At 34.4% G+C, this 15553-nt stretch overlaps 1 protein-coding gene across 1 annotated transcript; it reads left to right on the top strand.

Moving 5' to 3' along the window:
* Positions 1-1161: 1161 nt before the first annotated feature.
* LOC112025403 (pyruvate kinase, cytosolic isozyme) lies at positions 1162-4098 on the top strand. The gene is made up of 3 exons (XM_024058083.2): positions 1162-1398; positions 2378-2839; positions 3148-4098. The coding sequence occupies exons 1-3, from the start codon at positions 1162-1164 to the stop codon at positions 3937-3939; spliced, it is 1491 nt and encodes a 496-aa protein (XP_023913851.1). The 3' UTR covers positions 3940-4098.
* Positions 4099-15553: the final 11455 nt, after the last annotated feature.

The raw sequence follows: 15553 nt of genomic DNA, 5'->3' as shown, positions 1-15553 counted from the left end.
GGGTTCGAGGATGACCCTATCCTCGGTCGTCCGAGACCTCGGTACGGAGAAAGGGAAAGCTCTGGGCGAACTGTCACCTCGGCATTGAATACGTTCACCTAACCCCTCTGGCCGCATTAATGGGGATGTAACCCCTTGACAGGGCGACATCGATCAGGGTGAACCACTTGAGCACGGATATAACCTTTGATGGGATAGGCGGTCAGGAAGAAGGCCAATAGATGATCAACAGGAAGAAGAAGATGAGGATATATAAGAAATGTGAGCAAAATGTATGAGGGGGGGTTTTTGGGGAGAGAGGAAAAAAAGCCTCCTCGGCCATGAACAAAGCGAGGAGCATCCCCCAGTTGAAAAAGGTTCTAAGTATTTTTTTCAATAAAAGAGAAAGGAGTTCATGCTTCGTGAACGCCGGTCAGCGCTTAAACCTTCGATCCAGTCTCTACAAATTCATTGTTTTGGGTTCGTTGAGCCTTTAACCCATATCCTTTGGGTTAGGGCTACAAAAACAGACCCTACAAAACCTAACTTGGATTCTTTGATGATATGATGTTGTGGGTTTAAAAGTGCAATTCTTAGATAAACAAGGGGAAAAACACTTTAAGGGAATATTCTTTTCAGAGCATTTATTTAAAATTGCTATAAAACAGTAATCACCTAAAGTTATGATTAATTTTAAAAATAATATCATAATATAATATGAATGATTTAATATTTTTATTATGATTGTTGTTGCTGCTTATTTATATTTATTTATTCACTTCCTCAAATAAGAATAACAATAATGTTTTTTCAATAAAATAAAATAAAATAAATAATGTTGACCAAGGACAAGTAGGAGTCTAGGACTGGTTGAATTAATAAAGTGAGTCCTTTATCAATAAGTCACCTAGATCAACGGCTGAGTCAAATTTCTTGCATGATACTCCGAATTGTCGTTTGGGTGTCAAGAAAAGTAGAAAACCACCGAACTTAATTTGTATTCCTAGTACAAGTTGAAAAGGGTTGAATTTACGAGAAAATAAAAATAAAAATAACACAATCAAAACCCTATAAAAGCCCAATAGGTCAAGTGGCTTCATTGTCTCAACTCTCAACCAGTCTCTTCTCTCTCTGTGTGTTTTTGCTGTTTCTGTTACGTGAAAACAGTAGTATAACAGCACAATGGAGAAGATACTTGGTGTTGCAGCCCAGGGCAGGCCAAAGACAAAGATTGTGTGCACTTTGGGACCTTCATCACGGTCAGTGGACATGCTAGAGAAGCTTTTAAGGGCAGGGATGAATGTTGCTCGCTTCAACTTCTCTCATGGCACTCATGTTTACCATCAACATACCCTTGATAATCTCAGGATTGCCATGCACAACACTGGTATTCCCTGTGCTGTCATGTTGGACACTAAGGTACATACATGACTATCACTATATATCTTGCTTATTTGTTCAACAATGTTTGTGTCTTTTTTATGTCTAAATCTTGCTGGGCTTTATTTATTGAAGCTTATACTCTTCCTAGTTCTTTAGTCTTTGTTTTGTGTGTGTGTTTGTGTCTTTGTTCTCGCCATCTCCAATCTTAAACTAGCGTTTAGGAATAGGTAATTTGGTGCTTGGTGCTAGGGTTGGATCTTCTTAATTTCTTGACGTAGATTGTGAGCAATAACGATGTCATGTAAAAGTAGGTTGGGTTTTTTGGTTGGTTTTAGCATTGGGTTGTTAGCTAAAGTTCCTTCTCCTTGAATAAGAGACTTGAATTGAATTTTACCTATACCAAAAACCAATTGTTAGCTTGTGTTATTTCTGTGAGAAAGAGAAGCAGATCAAAAAAAAAAAAAAAAAGAGTGTTGGTTGTTACTTCTTGGCGAGTTATCTACTTTTCTGGTCTTTGGAGAGCAACTGTATGAGTTTTGAGAAAAATAAAGGGTTTGATTGTCCAAACAATAAAAATAAATTTCAATTTTGAAAAGCTTTCATAGATCTTGTCTTTTGGATCAAAATCATATATATTTTTATGAATCAAAATCATTAATTTTTCTAGATTAGTGAAACAAGATGCACTAGCAAATTTAAGACCTGAAATTCAAATGAAAACTTTTGTAGTACTAGTACCACTCACAAATTTTTATTTTGATAAAGATACATCATGAGAGTTGTGCAGAAAAGCTCTTCAGGATTCTATAAACAAATATTATTTGGTTCCACTTGAAAGTTCTCATTCTGCAACCAAAATTCCCCACCAATTTATTTGTGTTTGATGATGATGATGATTCTATATATTAGCACCGGTCCCACTTCAATAAGTCATCAGTTTTTAGTGTTCTGAATGTTACCCTATTATAAGGATTTTGACTGAATTATATTTTGGAAATTGCGAATTATATAACAGGGGCCAGAGATTCGAACTGGGTTTCTAAAAGATTCAAAGCCCATTGAACTCCAGCAGGGTCAGGAGATTCTCATCACAACAGACTACAACATAAAGTGTGATGAAACTATGATCTCTATGAGCTATGAGAAGCTAGCTAAAGATTTGAAGCCACAAAGCGTTATTCTGTGCGCTGATGGGTCAATTAGTCTCACAGTTCTTGATTGTGACAAGGAATCGGGTTTGGTTAGGTGTCGTTGTGAAAACTCTGCAGTTCTTGGTGAAAAGAAGAATGTCAATCTCCCTGGGGTTGTTGTTGATCTCCCAACCTTAACAGACAAGGACGTAGATGATATACTGAACTGGGGAATTCCAAATAAGATTGACATGATTGCTTTGTCTTTCGTTCGAAAAGGTTCAGACCTTGTTGAGGTTCGGAAACTGCTGGGAAAGCATGCAAACAATATCCTTCTCATTTCAAAGGTATGTTATCCGATATCAAAAGAACTTATTACATTAGGTTCTTCAATTACATACAAACACGTCTTCCAATATAATATTATGTCAATTGTTGAAGTTAGCAAAAAAAAAAAAAATAGTTTTCTTTTTACTTGTCCCATGATTTTGTATAAGCTGGATGACTTCTTTTCTGGAGATTGATCGTGTCTTCCACACACACACACACATGCTGAATTGCAAGTCTGGCATTGTTTGACAAAGACAAATACTTAAAGTAGGCATTTTTTCGTAGTTCTGAACTTTCTACTGACTAATTTTTGGCATTCTGGTAGGTTGAAAATCAAGAAGGGATTGATAATTTTGATGAAATTCTTGCAAACTCGGATGGATTCATGGTGGCAAGGGGTGACCTAGGAATGGAAATTCCAATTGAAAAGATATTCTGGGCTCAGAAAATGATGATCCAAAGCGCCAACATACAAGGAAAGCCGGTAATAACAGCCACTCAGATGCTGGAGTCCATGACCAAATCTCCCAGGCCTACGCGTGCTGAAGCCACTGATGTTGCCAATGCTGTTCTTGATGGAACTGACTGTGTGATGCTCAGTGGAGAAACTGCCGCTGGTGCCTATCCTGAAATTTCTGTTCAAACTATAGCCAAAATCTGTGCAGAGGCAGAGAATTTCATAAATTATGGTGACCTTTTTAAGAGAACAGTGGAAGCTGCACCAATGCTTATGAGTTCATTAGAGAATTTGGCTGCTTCAGCAGTGCACACAGCCCATTCAACGAAAGCAACTCTGATTTTGGTCATTAGCAAGGGTGGAAACACAGCAAAGCTGGTAGCTAAGTACAGGCCAAGTGTGCCAATAATTTCTCTGGTGGTTCCACAGATAACAAGAGACGTAATTGACTTGTCATGGTCTGTTAATGCTCCACTAACGCATAGCCTTATTTATAGGGGTCTGGTGCCTGATTTATGCCCAGAATTGGCAAGCGAAGAAGCTATAGAATTAGCCATTCAAAATGCAAAGGGTCAGACACTTTGCAAGACTGGAGACTCGGTAGTTGTGTTGCATGGACTTGACACTGATTCCATGATCAAGATCTGTACTGTTAAGTGATGTTTCAGAGGCAAGTCTGCAGGTTAAGGGTACTAAAATTTTGCAGCAGTAGAATTTCTTTCCAAGTTTCTTTTTATTTTACTTCAGGTTATCTTTTTTGTGGGCTAGTTTATGGTTTTCCCAGTGTTAAAAAAACAATTTTACATACATGGTCAATGAATTTCGGTGAGAACTTTAGACATGAATTAATGTGTAACTGATTTCAAATGCAGTGTCACATAAGTTTTGTCAATGCTATGAACTTTATTTTAAGTGCAACAAAAATTTTCTTTGTGTAGGTGCATGTCATTCAAAATTTTTATTTTTATTTTTATTTTTTGAATTGATTAAATAACCAGGGCTTGTATATTTGTGGTTATCTAGGTTATAACTTATTTTCCTCTTCCAGCACAAAACCAGTGAGGTTTAGGTGTCATTTGCAACACAGGCTGGTGACATCCATCTCTTTCTAATGATCCTTCTTTTGGTTCTCAAGACTCATGAGAAATTAACAAATATAAAGGGAATCGAGAAATATTTTTACCTCTTATAATCAATAATCTAATCATAAAACCCAAAATTTCCTCAAAGTATGAAGTTATTCACATTCAGTTGGCTTAAATCCTTCTAATTATAAAAATTTCCCAAATTTCAAAACCCTAGGTTATGACAATTTGAAATTATTGAAAATATTTGAAAAACTTTAGGGAAAAATTATATATTACACCATGTAAGTTTGATTTTATTTCAACTCATTATATTAGGGTTTTATTTTTTATTTTTAATCTATATAGTCATTCTATCTAAACGGCACTGTTAGGTCCACCAAATCAACGTCATTTTGGACATTGAGAATTACTGAACCAGTGGTGATATTGGATGAGACTATATGGAATGACTAAATTAAAAACATGTCAAAATTTGAGAGGGTAGTTTGTAATTGGCTAAAGTGCAAACTATATCATTAAAGTTTGAGGACATTTGAATTATATATCTTGAAATTTTAAAATTTAAATTTTACCCTTTCAAGTTATATTCCAATAACATCAGTAGGCCATCGATTTGTTCATATTTTCCATTAAATGTTATATAAACTTACTACTTATATTTAGTTCGTCTAATAAAATGATGTCACGTTGTTGTCATTAATCATTATGTCAAGTCATTTTCATTATGCCATGTGGCATCATTTTATTAAAAAAAACTAAACACACGTGGCTAACTTATTAGACATTTTACAGAAAATATGGATGAATGGGTTTTAGTGATGCAAACAGAATATAACTAGATTTGTAGTTTGCACTCTAGCCATTGTAATTTAGCCAAATATTTATTATCTTGGGGACGCTTTAATTGATCTTGACTCTAAAGTTTCCACCTGGATATTATTCCCATAAGAGTTAAGACATTTGGGTTTGTGCTTAACGTGCAACTCCAAATGAGGCTAATATAAAAAGTTAACTAACATTATACAATAGGATTGTCTAAAATTTTAAAAATTTACTCATTGACCCCAATTTAATTACTAATTAAAATTTTAACATATCTATTGCATGTATAGAAGAATGGGCTGCTAAGAACTCAGGGATTTGAGAACTTAAAATCTTTAATAATCTGTACCAGTATGAGAAATCTCTTTCAAATTTAACCTATCTTTGCAAAACTTCTCCTAAGACTTCAATATTCAAAAATGGGAAAATGCAAGGTGACAGAACATATTGCCCAAAAGGATAGAAAGAAGAAGAAAAAAAAAAGTTATAAAATTGGGCTAATCGTATCTGGTATTGCTCAAGAATCTTATGATTTTTGGGGCCGAACCACATTGGGCCTCTATTTACAAGACTACATTTATTATCATATATGCCCAGGAGCTGAATTTGTCATCTGAATGCTTAAATTGTTAGTGCTACCAATCGTAACAAACACATTAAACTGCTTTACACAAAATGTTGTTCATGACTCATGAATCATGAGTCATGGCTCAAGTCCATGAATTTTTATTTTATTTTTTTATTTTTAGAATCATCTTTATAAGTCCATGAAATTTAAATACGAAATAAAGGTAGAAATGGCTTAACAAGTACACAAATGGGGTTTACCAAAAAAAAAAAAAAAATACACAAATGGATTTTAAGGAGTTGACATGGCAAATAGATTGGGACGGTGGGTTGATGTACATTTTTTCGTATGTATATACATATTTTTTGAAAACATGTATTTGATAAGTTTTATCACAAATTGCTTAATGTGAAATGCATTAATCTAAATTCACCTATGTCAAGAAAAAGGTCTTGGCCTTGTATCCGAAAGAGACCAATATTGCACTCATTTTTTTTTTTTAATAATAACATTGCATTATTAATATATAAAAAAAGTCTAAATTGGGAAATAATAATAATAATAGTAATAATAATCTTATTTTTTTGAGAAGAGAATAATAATAATAATAATAATAATAATAATAATAATAATAATAATAATAATTAGACACATAATATACACAATGGTGGAATATAAAATGGAATACAAAAAAGTGATAGCAGAAAATTTATATTCATTATAATCAGTAAACACATATGAAAATAATGGTATTTCATCATAACTTACTACGATAATAAATTATGAAAAAAAAAAATGTTTGATTAACATTACTATACAACTTCACTATTTATTTTTTCTTATATTTGGAGATTAATGTTTTTGATTTTTGGTACTTTCTATATGTCACTATTTCTCTTGCTCATTTCTTATAAACCTCAGAAAAATTAAATCTATTTCACATGACAAGAACTGTTCGTTATTTCAAGAATTCTAACCCTATCCGACCCAAGATTTTTGGCGCCAAAATCCAAGTGAATCAATTCCCTAACATTTCAGTCCTACCTGTTTAATTTAATAGTCACCCACTCCAATTTTATATAATGTACTTAGTTTCCACCAATATCACAATTTTTAATAATTTTTTTTGGAAGAAAAAAAACATATAACATCTAATCTACAATATAAGTGATGCATTTGAGATAACAAAATAATGTTTCTTTCTTTTCCTCTCTATACGTAAAATTTTCAATCACAAAATCCCCTTAACTTTTTATAGGATATATTGTAAAAACAAGATAAGCCAAACTTACATGATAAATGATACCACTATTGCATGATAGAAAGGAAAATCATTACATGATTTCGACCACTTGTTGGAAACAAGTTTAATAAATAATTTGTTAGTTAAAAAAAGAAGCTTAATTACACATTACACCCTCTAAGTTGTTATTGTTTATATTTTCATCCCTAAAGTTTTGATTTTTTTTTTTCCTTCCAGTTTGGCGCTTCAACTTTTATATTTATTTATTTGTAGAGCCAAGGCAGGCGGCAAGAGGAGGGCAAGTTCCCCCCCCCCCCCCCCCAAGGAAAAATCCAAAAACCTATCCTCCGACAGTCCTCAACTTTTTTTTTTTTTTTAATACCAAATAAACATATATTCATAAAAGGAGAGTACCAAATATAGCCAGTTGGCTAACATATAGTCTAGATTTATGGTGTGTTTGGTTAGGGTGAAAACAAGGACGATGGAAAATAGAGAGAGGAAAATAGGGTGAAAAATATTGTTTTCCACTGTTTGGTTGATGAAAGAAAATATGAGAGACAGAAAACAGGGGAGAAAGTTTTCCCTCTCGGGCCCAATTTTTTTTTATCCTCCCAAATTGGGAGGAAAATGAGGAGGAAAAAGTGGTGTAAAATGCATTTTATACAAATACTCTCTCACTTACCCCTCACTTTTTATTCATGACTTGATGACCATGTTGCTGACCACGTTGAATGGTTACGAAATCTTTTGCCCACAAAAGATTGTTGACCACACTTTTGCTGACCACGTTTTTGTGGGCTGAATGTAGTGTAAATTTGTTAACCACGTTTTTGCTAGTTACAAAATCTTTTGCCCAATTAAATTTATACGTACACTATTGTAATTTTTATATTATAATAATAAAAATATAAATATAAATTTATATGTATGATATAGTAAATTTTAAATTATTTAATGAGTACAAATAAATCTATTTCTTACATATTATGTAACAAGGGTATAATAGTCAATTTATATAAATTACATTTTCTATCCTTACCTTTTTTCTCCAACCAAACAAAAGAGTTTTCCACCATCTCACTTTTCCACCTCTCCAACCAAACACATAAGAGGGAAAACCAAATATTTTCTATTCTCCTACTTTTCTACTCCTCCAACGAAACAGACCTTAGTTTATAGTGGTGAACAGGGAAACTAGTGGTCAAAGTAGCTAGTTCTATTACATGTGAGACCACTATTTTGGGTAAAAAAATGGAGTGCATAACCAATCCTTGTTGTTGCAATTAATTAAGGTCAGATGTGAAGGTTTGTTTCTACCACCAGGGAGTTCTCAAGTGATTGCAAACATGCTCTAATCTTCTGCTATTGCTAAAAGTTAGTATTCTGCTGAATCCTAATTCTTTGGCCTCGAGGATAGCCTTAACTAGAGCATCCTAGACTGCAAGATAGTAAGGTTTCCTTCCACAGCTAGCTCCTCCTTTGAAGAGAGTTCTCCCATCTGGCTTTATGGCTTCATATGCATAGCCACTTCTTTTGGATCTTCTATTCCTGTAAGTTGCCACCTATATGAGAATTTGCCAGTCATGATGACTAAGAAGTTGTGATGGTTGATGTCTAGAGATGTGATCTTGCTTTTGATTTTCCTAGAAGGCTTCTTGGTACCTACAAATAAGAGTTTGAGAGGTGAGAATAACTTCCTGTGGGTTAGGCAGTTTCCCTTGGTGTAGAACTAGATTTTTGTGGTTCTACATTGACCAAAAGATGGTAAAGAGGGATTGTAGAAAATGCATCCAGTTTTGTTCCATGGATTTGTTTGCAATGATACAATCTACTATCCATTGCTTAGCTAAAATCTGATTTAGATTAGAGGTTCTAATTTCCAGGATAAAACCATGCCAAACAGCTCTTGCAAAGGGACATTGTAAGAAAAGATAAGTGATTGTTTCTTCTTTCTCATTACACATAAGACATTTGTTAGCAGCTGGGATTCCTCTGCTATTTAAGATTGCAAAAATTGGAACATGCATGATTTCCATACAACTGGGGTATGGGTATAGTTTTTGAACGAGGTCATATTTTCAGGATTTTGTATTTGCATCAATGAGGCCAGCCATTGTGCCTTCAAGGAGTCCATTCTCCTTTAAGATATGGTTTGGGCAATGGAACCAAGATGAGTGAGTGAGAGAGATTTGATGTCCATTTTCTATTAGCCATCAACCATGTTGTAAAGAAGAAAACTGTGGTGTTGTAACGTTTTTCCAAATCCAAGAATGATGGAATTTTGGTCTATAATCCCATAAGGAAGATCTAGGGAAATATTTGGCCTTGAAAGTTTTTAATAACAGGGAAGTGGGGGAGTTTTGGATTCTCCAATATTGCTTAGAAATCATTGTTTGATTAGTAAGACTAAATTTTTTGAGTCCAAGTCCACCCATATTTTTTGGTTGACAGATTGTATCCCAGTTGGTCAAATGTAATTTCCTAACTCCAAGCTCATGGCCCCACCAAAAGGCTCTAGTGATAGAGTCTAGCTTTGTTGCAAATTATTTCAGGAACTCTAATAAAGCAAAAGAAAGTATATAATTGATGGAACTATATTAGATGGAACTATATGGAATGACTAAATTTAAAAAATAGTAAAGTTAAAGGATTGAGCTGAAAATGTGTCAAAATTGAAAAAGTGTAGTTTATAATTGATGATGCACAAAATCAACAATGAATCAATAGTCCATATGCGCAACGACTAGAGGTACTTGAAGAATAAAAGGTGAAGAACCTACAAAGAGCACCGATGGGGCGCTAGCCAAAAACCTTCCGAAAATTAAGTCAGTGATTGAAGGATCTCCAATAACTCTAAAAGTATGAGAGCTAAGAAATTCATGTATTATGGAGAAGAGGGAGTTTGGTGTTTATATAGTGGTCTAGAGCTGACTAAGATCTCGTGATTGTAGGTTCTTCCCTTATAGGGAAAGCATGGAGTTAAGACTCCAAGATCTTTGGGCCTAACTTCTCATATTTGGAGGATAAGAATATATAGAAGGATATCTTGGTGTGGCATGCAAGTTCTTTCCATATGGAGATATTTGAGCGGAGAGCACGCAAATGGTGTGGAGCTAAGTATAAAGGGTTGTTGGTTTGCGACCCTTAGTTGGCCGTACAAGATGCCCAACAATTGGGCATTTGACAACCATCTTGAGCCTTATCAAAGGCATGGGGACCTGATGATGCCTTGAAAGCTAAAGATGTCAATAAGCTTGACGATGCAAGAGGATTCGGACGGAGCCAATGTGGTGTTGCACTTCTTTAGTGACCGAAGAGGCTTTAGTGACCAAAAACGCTTTAGTGACCGAAGACTCTTTAGTGTTAGACAAATTTTTTGGGATTGTGAAAATCTTCCGTATCAATAATTTAGCCAAATATTTATTTACTTAGGGATGCTTTAATTGATCTTGATTCCAAAGTTTCCACCTGAGAATATTCTTCCTTAAGAAATCTGGGTTTGCACTTAATTAACTTGCACTCTAAACAAGGCTAATATAAAAAGTTAACTAACGTTAGACATTAAGATTAAAGTTTAAAAACATGAACAAAATTTAGTTACAAAATTGGTGGTAATTTAAGACTACAACCTTACTTAATATCATTAATATTACTACATATTTTAAAAATCTAACCACTGGATTGCATGTTCTTTATACTCTTAATACACATGTCAAATTTTGTGTCAATCAAATATTATTTACTATATTATCTATACGATTATATTTATACATAATTTTAAATTATAAAAAATTACAATTTTAGCAATTTTTTGATGACATAACTATTGATATTTAATGTAGGGTCGATTTTTGTAGCCCAAGCCTAAAAGAGATTGGTTATAGGCCCAACGAACCCAGAACAATGAATTTGTAGAGAGTGGGCGAAAGAGCTGGGCTGATTATGAAGCACAGAACAGTCAGCTGGGTCACATGCAACAATGATAACGTGAACTAGAGATCGGATAAGTCCATGAATGAATGGCCGAAGAGGTGTTTTATTGAATAAACAGCGATCAGAACGTTCAGAGCTACAGTAAAGCTTTTCTCTCTCTCTTTCTCCTTTCCCCCCCCCCCTTTATTATCAGGGACCCTTCTTCTTTATATAGCCTCCCTTCATACAATCTCCATCGTCCACTTGTTCTTCATCCACGCGTCCACTCGAGTGCATGTAATGTCGTGTGTCTACTTTAGTTCTTTGTGAGTGGCGGTAGCTGAGATTGCACTGTTCAGGGGTCTTCTCCACATAAATGCGGTCAGAATAGCTGTTGCAGCGCATTAAATGCAGTGGTACCAGCCTTTCCTTCAGATATTTTCTAGTTCTGATCATTTCCGGATCCACCCAGAGTCCATCATCACCGTTGGGATCGTTGGGGAGGTTAGATGGACTTTTCACACATTCGTTTGATCAAAGCTTATCACAGCCGAGGAGAAAGACATCCTCGGACAAATGGTGGCCTCCTCGAACGGCACTCCTCCTTCTGCTTCAGGGCTTCCTGCTTTAGGTGGGCCGCCCCATCCGTCTATTAATTCTCGGAAGCACCATGGCCCCTAATCAGTGGGTTCCGGGCCCATTAAGTAGCTTTGGGCTTCCCCCCCACATTTAATTTTATAAAAATTTTGCAAACATGTAAGGTATAAGAAGAAAATGTAATCCAATAGTAGATTTGTCAAAATTCACCTCCAATAAAAAGATATTGAGTGAGGTTATAGCCTTAAACTACAACCAATTTCGCAGCTAAACTGTCCTAAAAATATACTCATTGACCCCAATTTAATTACTAATTAAAATTTTGGTTCAAATATATATATATATATATATATTGTAAGGACTAGATTTGAATTTCTAGCCCAAAATATGAATGGACTTAGGCCCAAAAAGCCTAAAACAATGAATTTGTAGAAAAATGGGTTAGAAAACTGAGTTTTAGTTAATCGAATAACAAGTTAAGTAGGTTGGTGACGAAAGAGTGAAGATAGACAAGTTTAGACTGAAGAAACAATGTCCTCAGCAATGTCCGAGGAGACTGGTTCTTATATAATGCTCTTAAATGTGGTTATAAGTCTAGTTCTAGATTGCTACATTATTTCTTCTCTGATTTTTCGATCCCCTAGTCTTGTTGCCCCCTCCTTATTTTATACAGTCTTTCATTGACATTCCTGCCTTCCACGTGCATGCCAGATGGTTAGTGTTGATATCTGTCCCATCAGCACCTCTCATAAGTCTTCATGTAGTAGCTGTAAGGCTGAAATCCACTATTCAGGTGTCACCTCCATATTAATGCGGTCAGGGAGTTAGCTGCAGTGCATTTAATGCAAAGGTAGCAGCTTTCTCCTTAGATATTTTAGGACACTTCCCTGTCCTGAGCTCCCATAGTGCTTATCCGTATCAACTGAGTGTTTCTGTGTCGTTCCCCAGGACGACAGACCACCTAATGGACCTCAGCCTTGGTTAGCTAATGAGTCTCTTATTCTCGACACAACCCCTTGAGCCGTTATGATTTAAACTGACTTTTACATTTGCCAACATGGGTTCTTTTGACAGCGTTTACTCCCCCTCAGATGCCTTCAGTCCTCGGCTTGGGCCTTAGTTCCATTATATGCATAAATAATGGGCTTTGGGACCCAATATCCCTACATATATATATATATATATATATCTCGCATGTATGGAAGAATGGGCTGCTAGGAACTCTGGTATTTGAGAACTTAAAAGACCTAATAACTTTCAAATTATACCCATCCTTGCAAAACTTCTCACAGACTTTAAAATCCAAAAATGGGCAAATGCACGGTGAGAGAGAGAACGCGTTGCCTGAAAGGATAAGAAGAAGAAAGTGGAAAAAGAAAAAAAGGGGGGCAAAATTTTTAGTAAAATTGGGCCAATCGTAAATGGTATTGTTCAAGAATGTGAAGTTTATTTTTGGGCCAAACCAGTTTGGGACTCTATTAACAAGGTCACATTTACTTTTATAAGCCCAAGTACTCAGTGGGCCATCTGGATGCTTAATTTTTTTGTGCTACCAAATAAGAATGGTAACAAACACATTAAAATTCTTTACACCAAATGTAGCTCATGGCCCAACTCTATTATTTTATTTTATTTTTTTTAATTTTTCGAGAAACAATAATATAATAAGCTTTTTTTAGGAACACATCATCTTACATAAAACTCTAATTAGTTGTCACAACATTGCTATAATTATGATGTGCCCAATTATGAGTGGTAGCGAAAAAATAATGAGTCAATGCGAAAGTGATAGACAACTAATTAAAGTTTTCCATGTAAGATGATGTGTTCCTAAAATTACTGTACTTTTTTTCCCCTCTATTACTCACAACTGGACACATCATAGTTATAGCAATGTTGTGACATAAAATGTAATCCTAGATATTTTTCTAACAAAAACACAATTGGATTTTAAGGGGCCGACATTTCAGTGTCTGTGACATAAAATGATGTAGTCCTAGATATTTTTCTAACAAATACGCAAGTGGATCTTAAGGGGCTGACATGTCAACGCCCCACTTGGTCAACATGTCAGGTTAGGACACACCAGCTAGTAGTCAAGAAAAGTAGTTCAATATTAGATAGGGTTGCATTATAATTTTCCCTCAACTACCTTCATTTAATATTGAACTACTTTGCAGTTTGCGCCCCAGCTACTCGGAGAGAATCGTCAACTATCAGCAATGAGGATTCTCTCCTCCTTTTATTAGGGCTAAAACCAATATATTGGCCCCAATATATAGTATGTTTTATAACTTTTTTTAAAAAAAATTTCTTTCTGCACCAAACAAAAGTTACAAAACACTTGAAAACCTCTGATACAATTTGATATTTTATCTAACATGTTTTAGGGAAAGGGCCAGTACAATAACTATCTTTCAATATAACTGGTATGGTATGATAACAACATTGACAAGGGATATCAAGCACTACCCCTACGTCTCATGAAGAGTAAATGACTCCCCAATATTTGTTTCTTCATCAAGCTTCCAAAACATACCATCATAATCCAAAAGAGACATATGTCTAGCACGTCATCTTAATCTCACCCTCTCCCTTCTTGACCTGTTCTTTTCATGCTACATTGTTTGAATGTTCACTACCCCTTGTTAACGGCTTGCATCATTGCCCCAATAATCTGGTTTTTAAGTCATAATGATTCGTATCATTGTCTTGAAAATCAAGTTTCAGTGTGAGTTTCACGCTCTACAATCACGATGTAAAGATCTAAGTTCAATTGTTGTTGTGCTAATTAGAGCACTCATATCAATAAGTGTATAATAGAAAAATGTGTAAAATTTACACAGTTTTGCTTAAAAATAATGTACATCAATTTGTGTATAATTGTGTTAATATATAAGTTTGCTATAGTAACCATGTAAATTTATACTAGCACTATTCATTTTGCATTTAATTTTTTATTCTTTTTTTACATATTTCGAGGGTGAATAAAGAAAGTGGATGATGGTTGTTGTATGTAAAAAAAAAAAATAATTAAAAAAATCAAGAAAATTTAATGAAATGTAATATAAAATAGGTAATCTAATATAGATGTTTTTGCATGAAATGATAGAAACGCTCATAAAAGGCAACCTTTGTTATGACCCAAAAAAAAAACCCTAATTGTTTTTTTCCCAAACAACTGATTATTTTCCCCTCATTTTTGTGAATACAAGCAACTAGTTCTAAGTTAGAAGTCAAAAATAACGCTGAAGTAGTTTTATTTTTTATTTTTTAGATATGATATTTTAAAGTTCAAATCTATGAAATTTTTCCCTCTTAGGTAAATTGCATAAAAAATTACAGTTCTGAAACGTGCATTTCAATTTTTTTTTTTTTTTTTTTTTTTAAATTTCACATTTGTTCATACCCCAAAAGAAGGGCCTGGAGATCAATTTCACTTGGGTCCATCTATTGAATTGATCGCCGTATTTGAAGTCTAGACTCCAGAGACGTAACAATTCAGAGTATGACTTTCAGATTAGCCAAGTTTTTAGATATGACTCCTATTAGTGTTATACGTACATGATTTATTTAAAAGCTTACTACCAACTACTAAAGAGACTGGGAAAGAAAATCATACATTAATTAATACAAAGTCTTCTAATTTTATAGAAGAAAAATATTAATTAATTTTGCAATAACCTGTCCCCAGACGAAATCGAAGCAGCTCAGATTGATTTAACTAAAATATTTTAGATTTTTCAACCACTCCATTATAAGTTGTAGAACGTGTCCATTTCATCTTCCACACAAAACTAATTATTCAAAGTAAATCTCTCCGGCTTTGGAAAATATAAGATTTATGTATATGGACAGGTCGTTTCTGTAGTGTGAGCTCCATTATTTAATCTTAATAATCTATTTCCAAAATTTGACTTAAAGGTGTGCTTGGACATGCAAATTAAGGTTAAGAGAGCAGTTTCTATTAAACACAATGTTTCGAATACTTTTTGGGCCTTTAGAATTAATTTTTTAAATAAAGATACCAACCACAACCCA

Source organism: Quercus suber, unplaced genomic scaffold (assembly GCF_002906115.3).
Source record: "Quercus suber isolate HL8 unplaced genomic scaffold, Cork oak 2.0 scaffold_129, whole genome shotgun sequence".
Taxonomy (NCBI): Eukaryota; Viridiplantae; Streptophyta; class Magnoliopsida; order Fagales; family Fagaceae; genus Quercus; species Quercus suber.
This window is presented reverse-complemented; position numbering and strand designations above follow the sequence as displayed.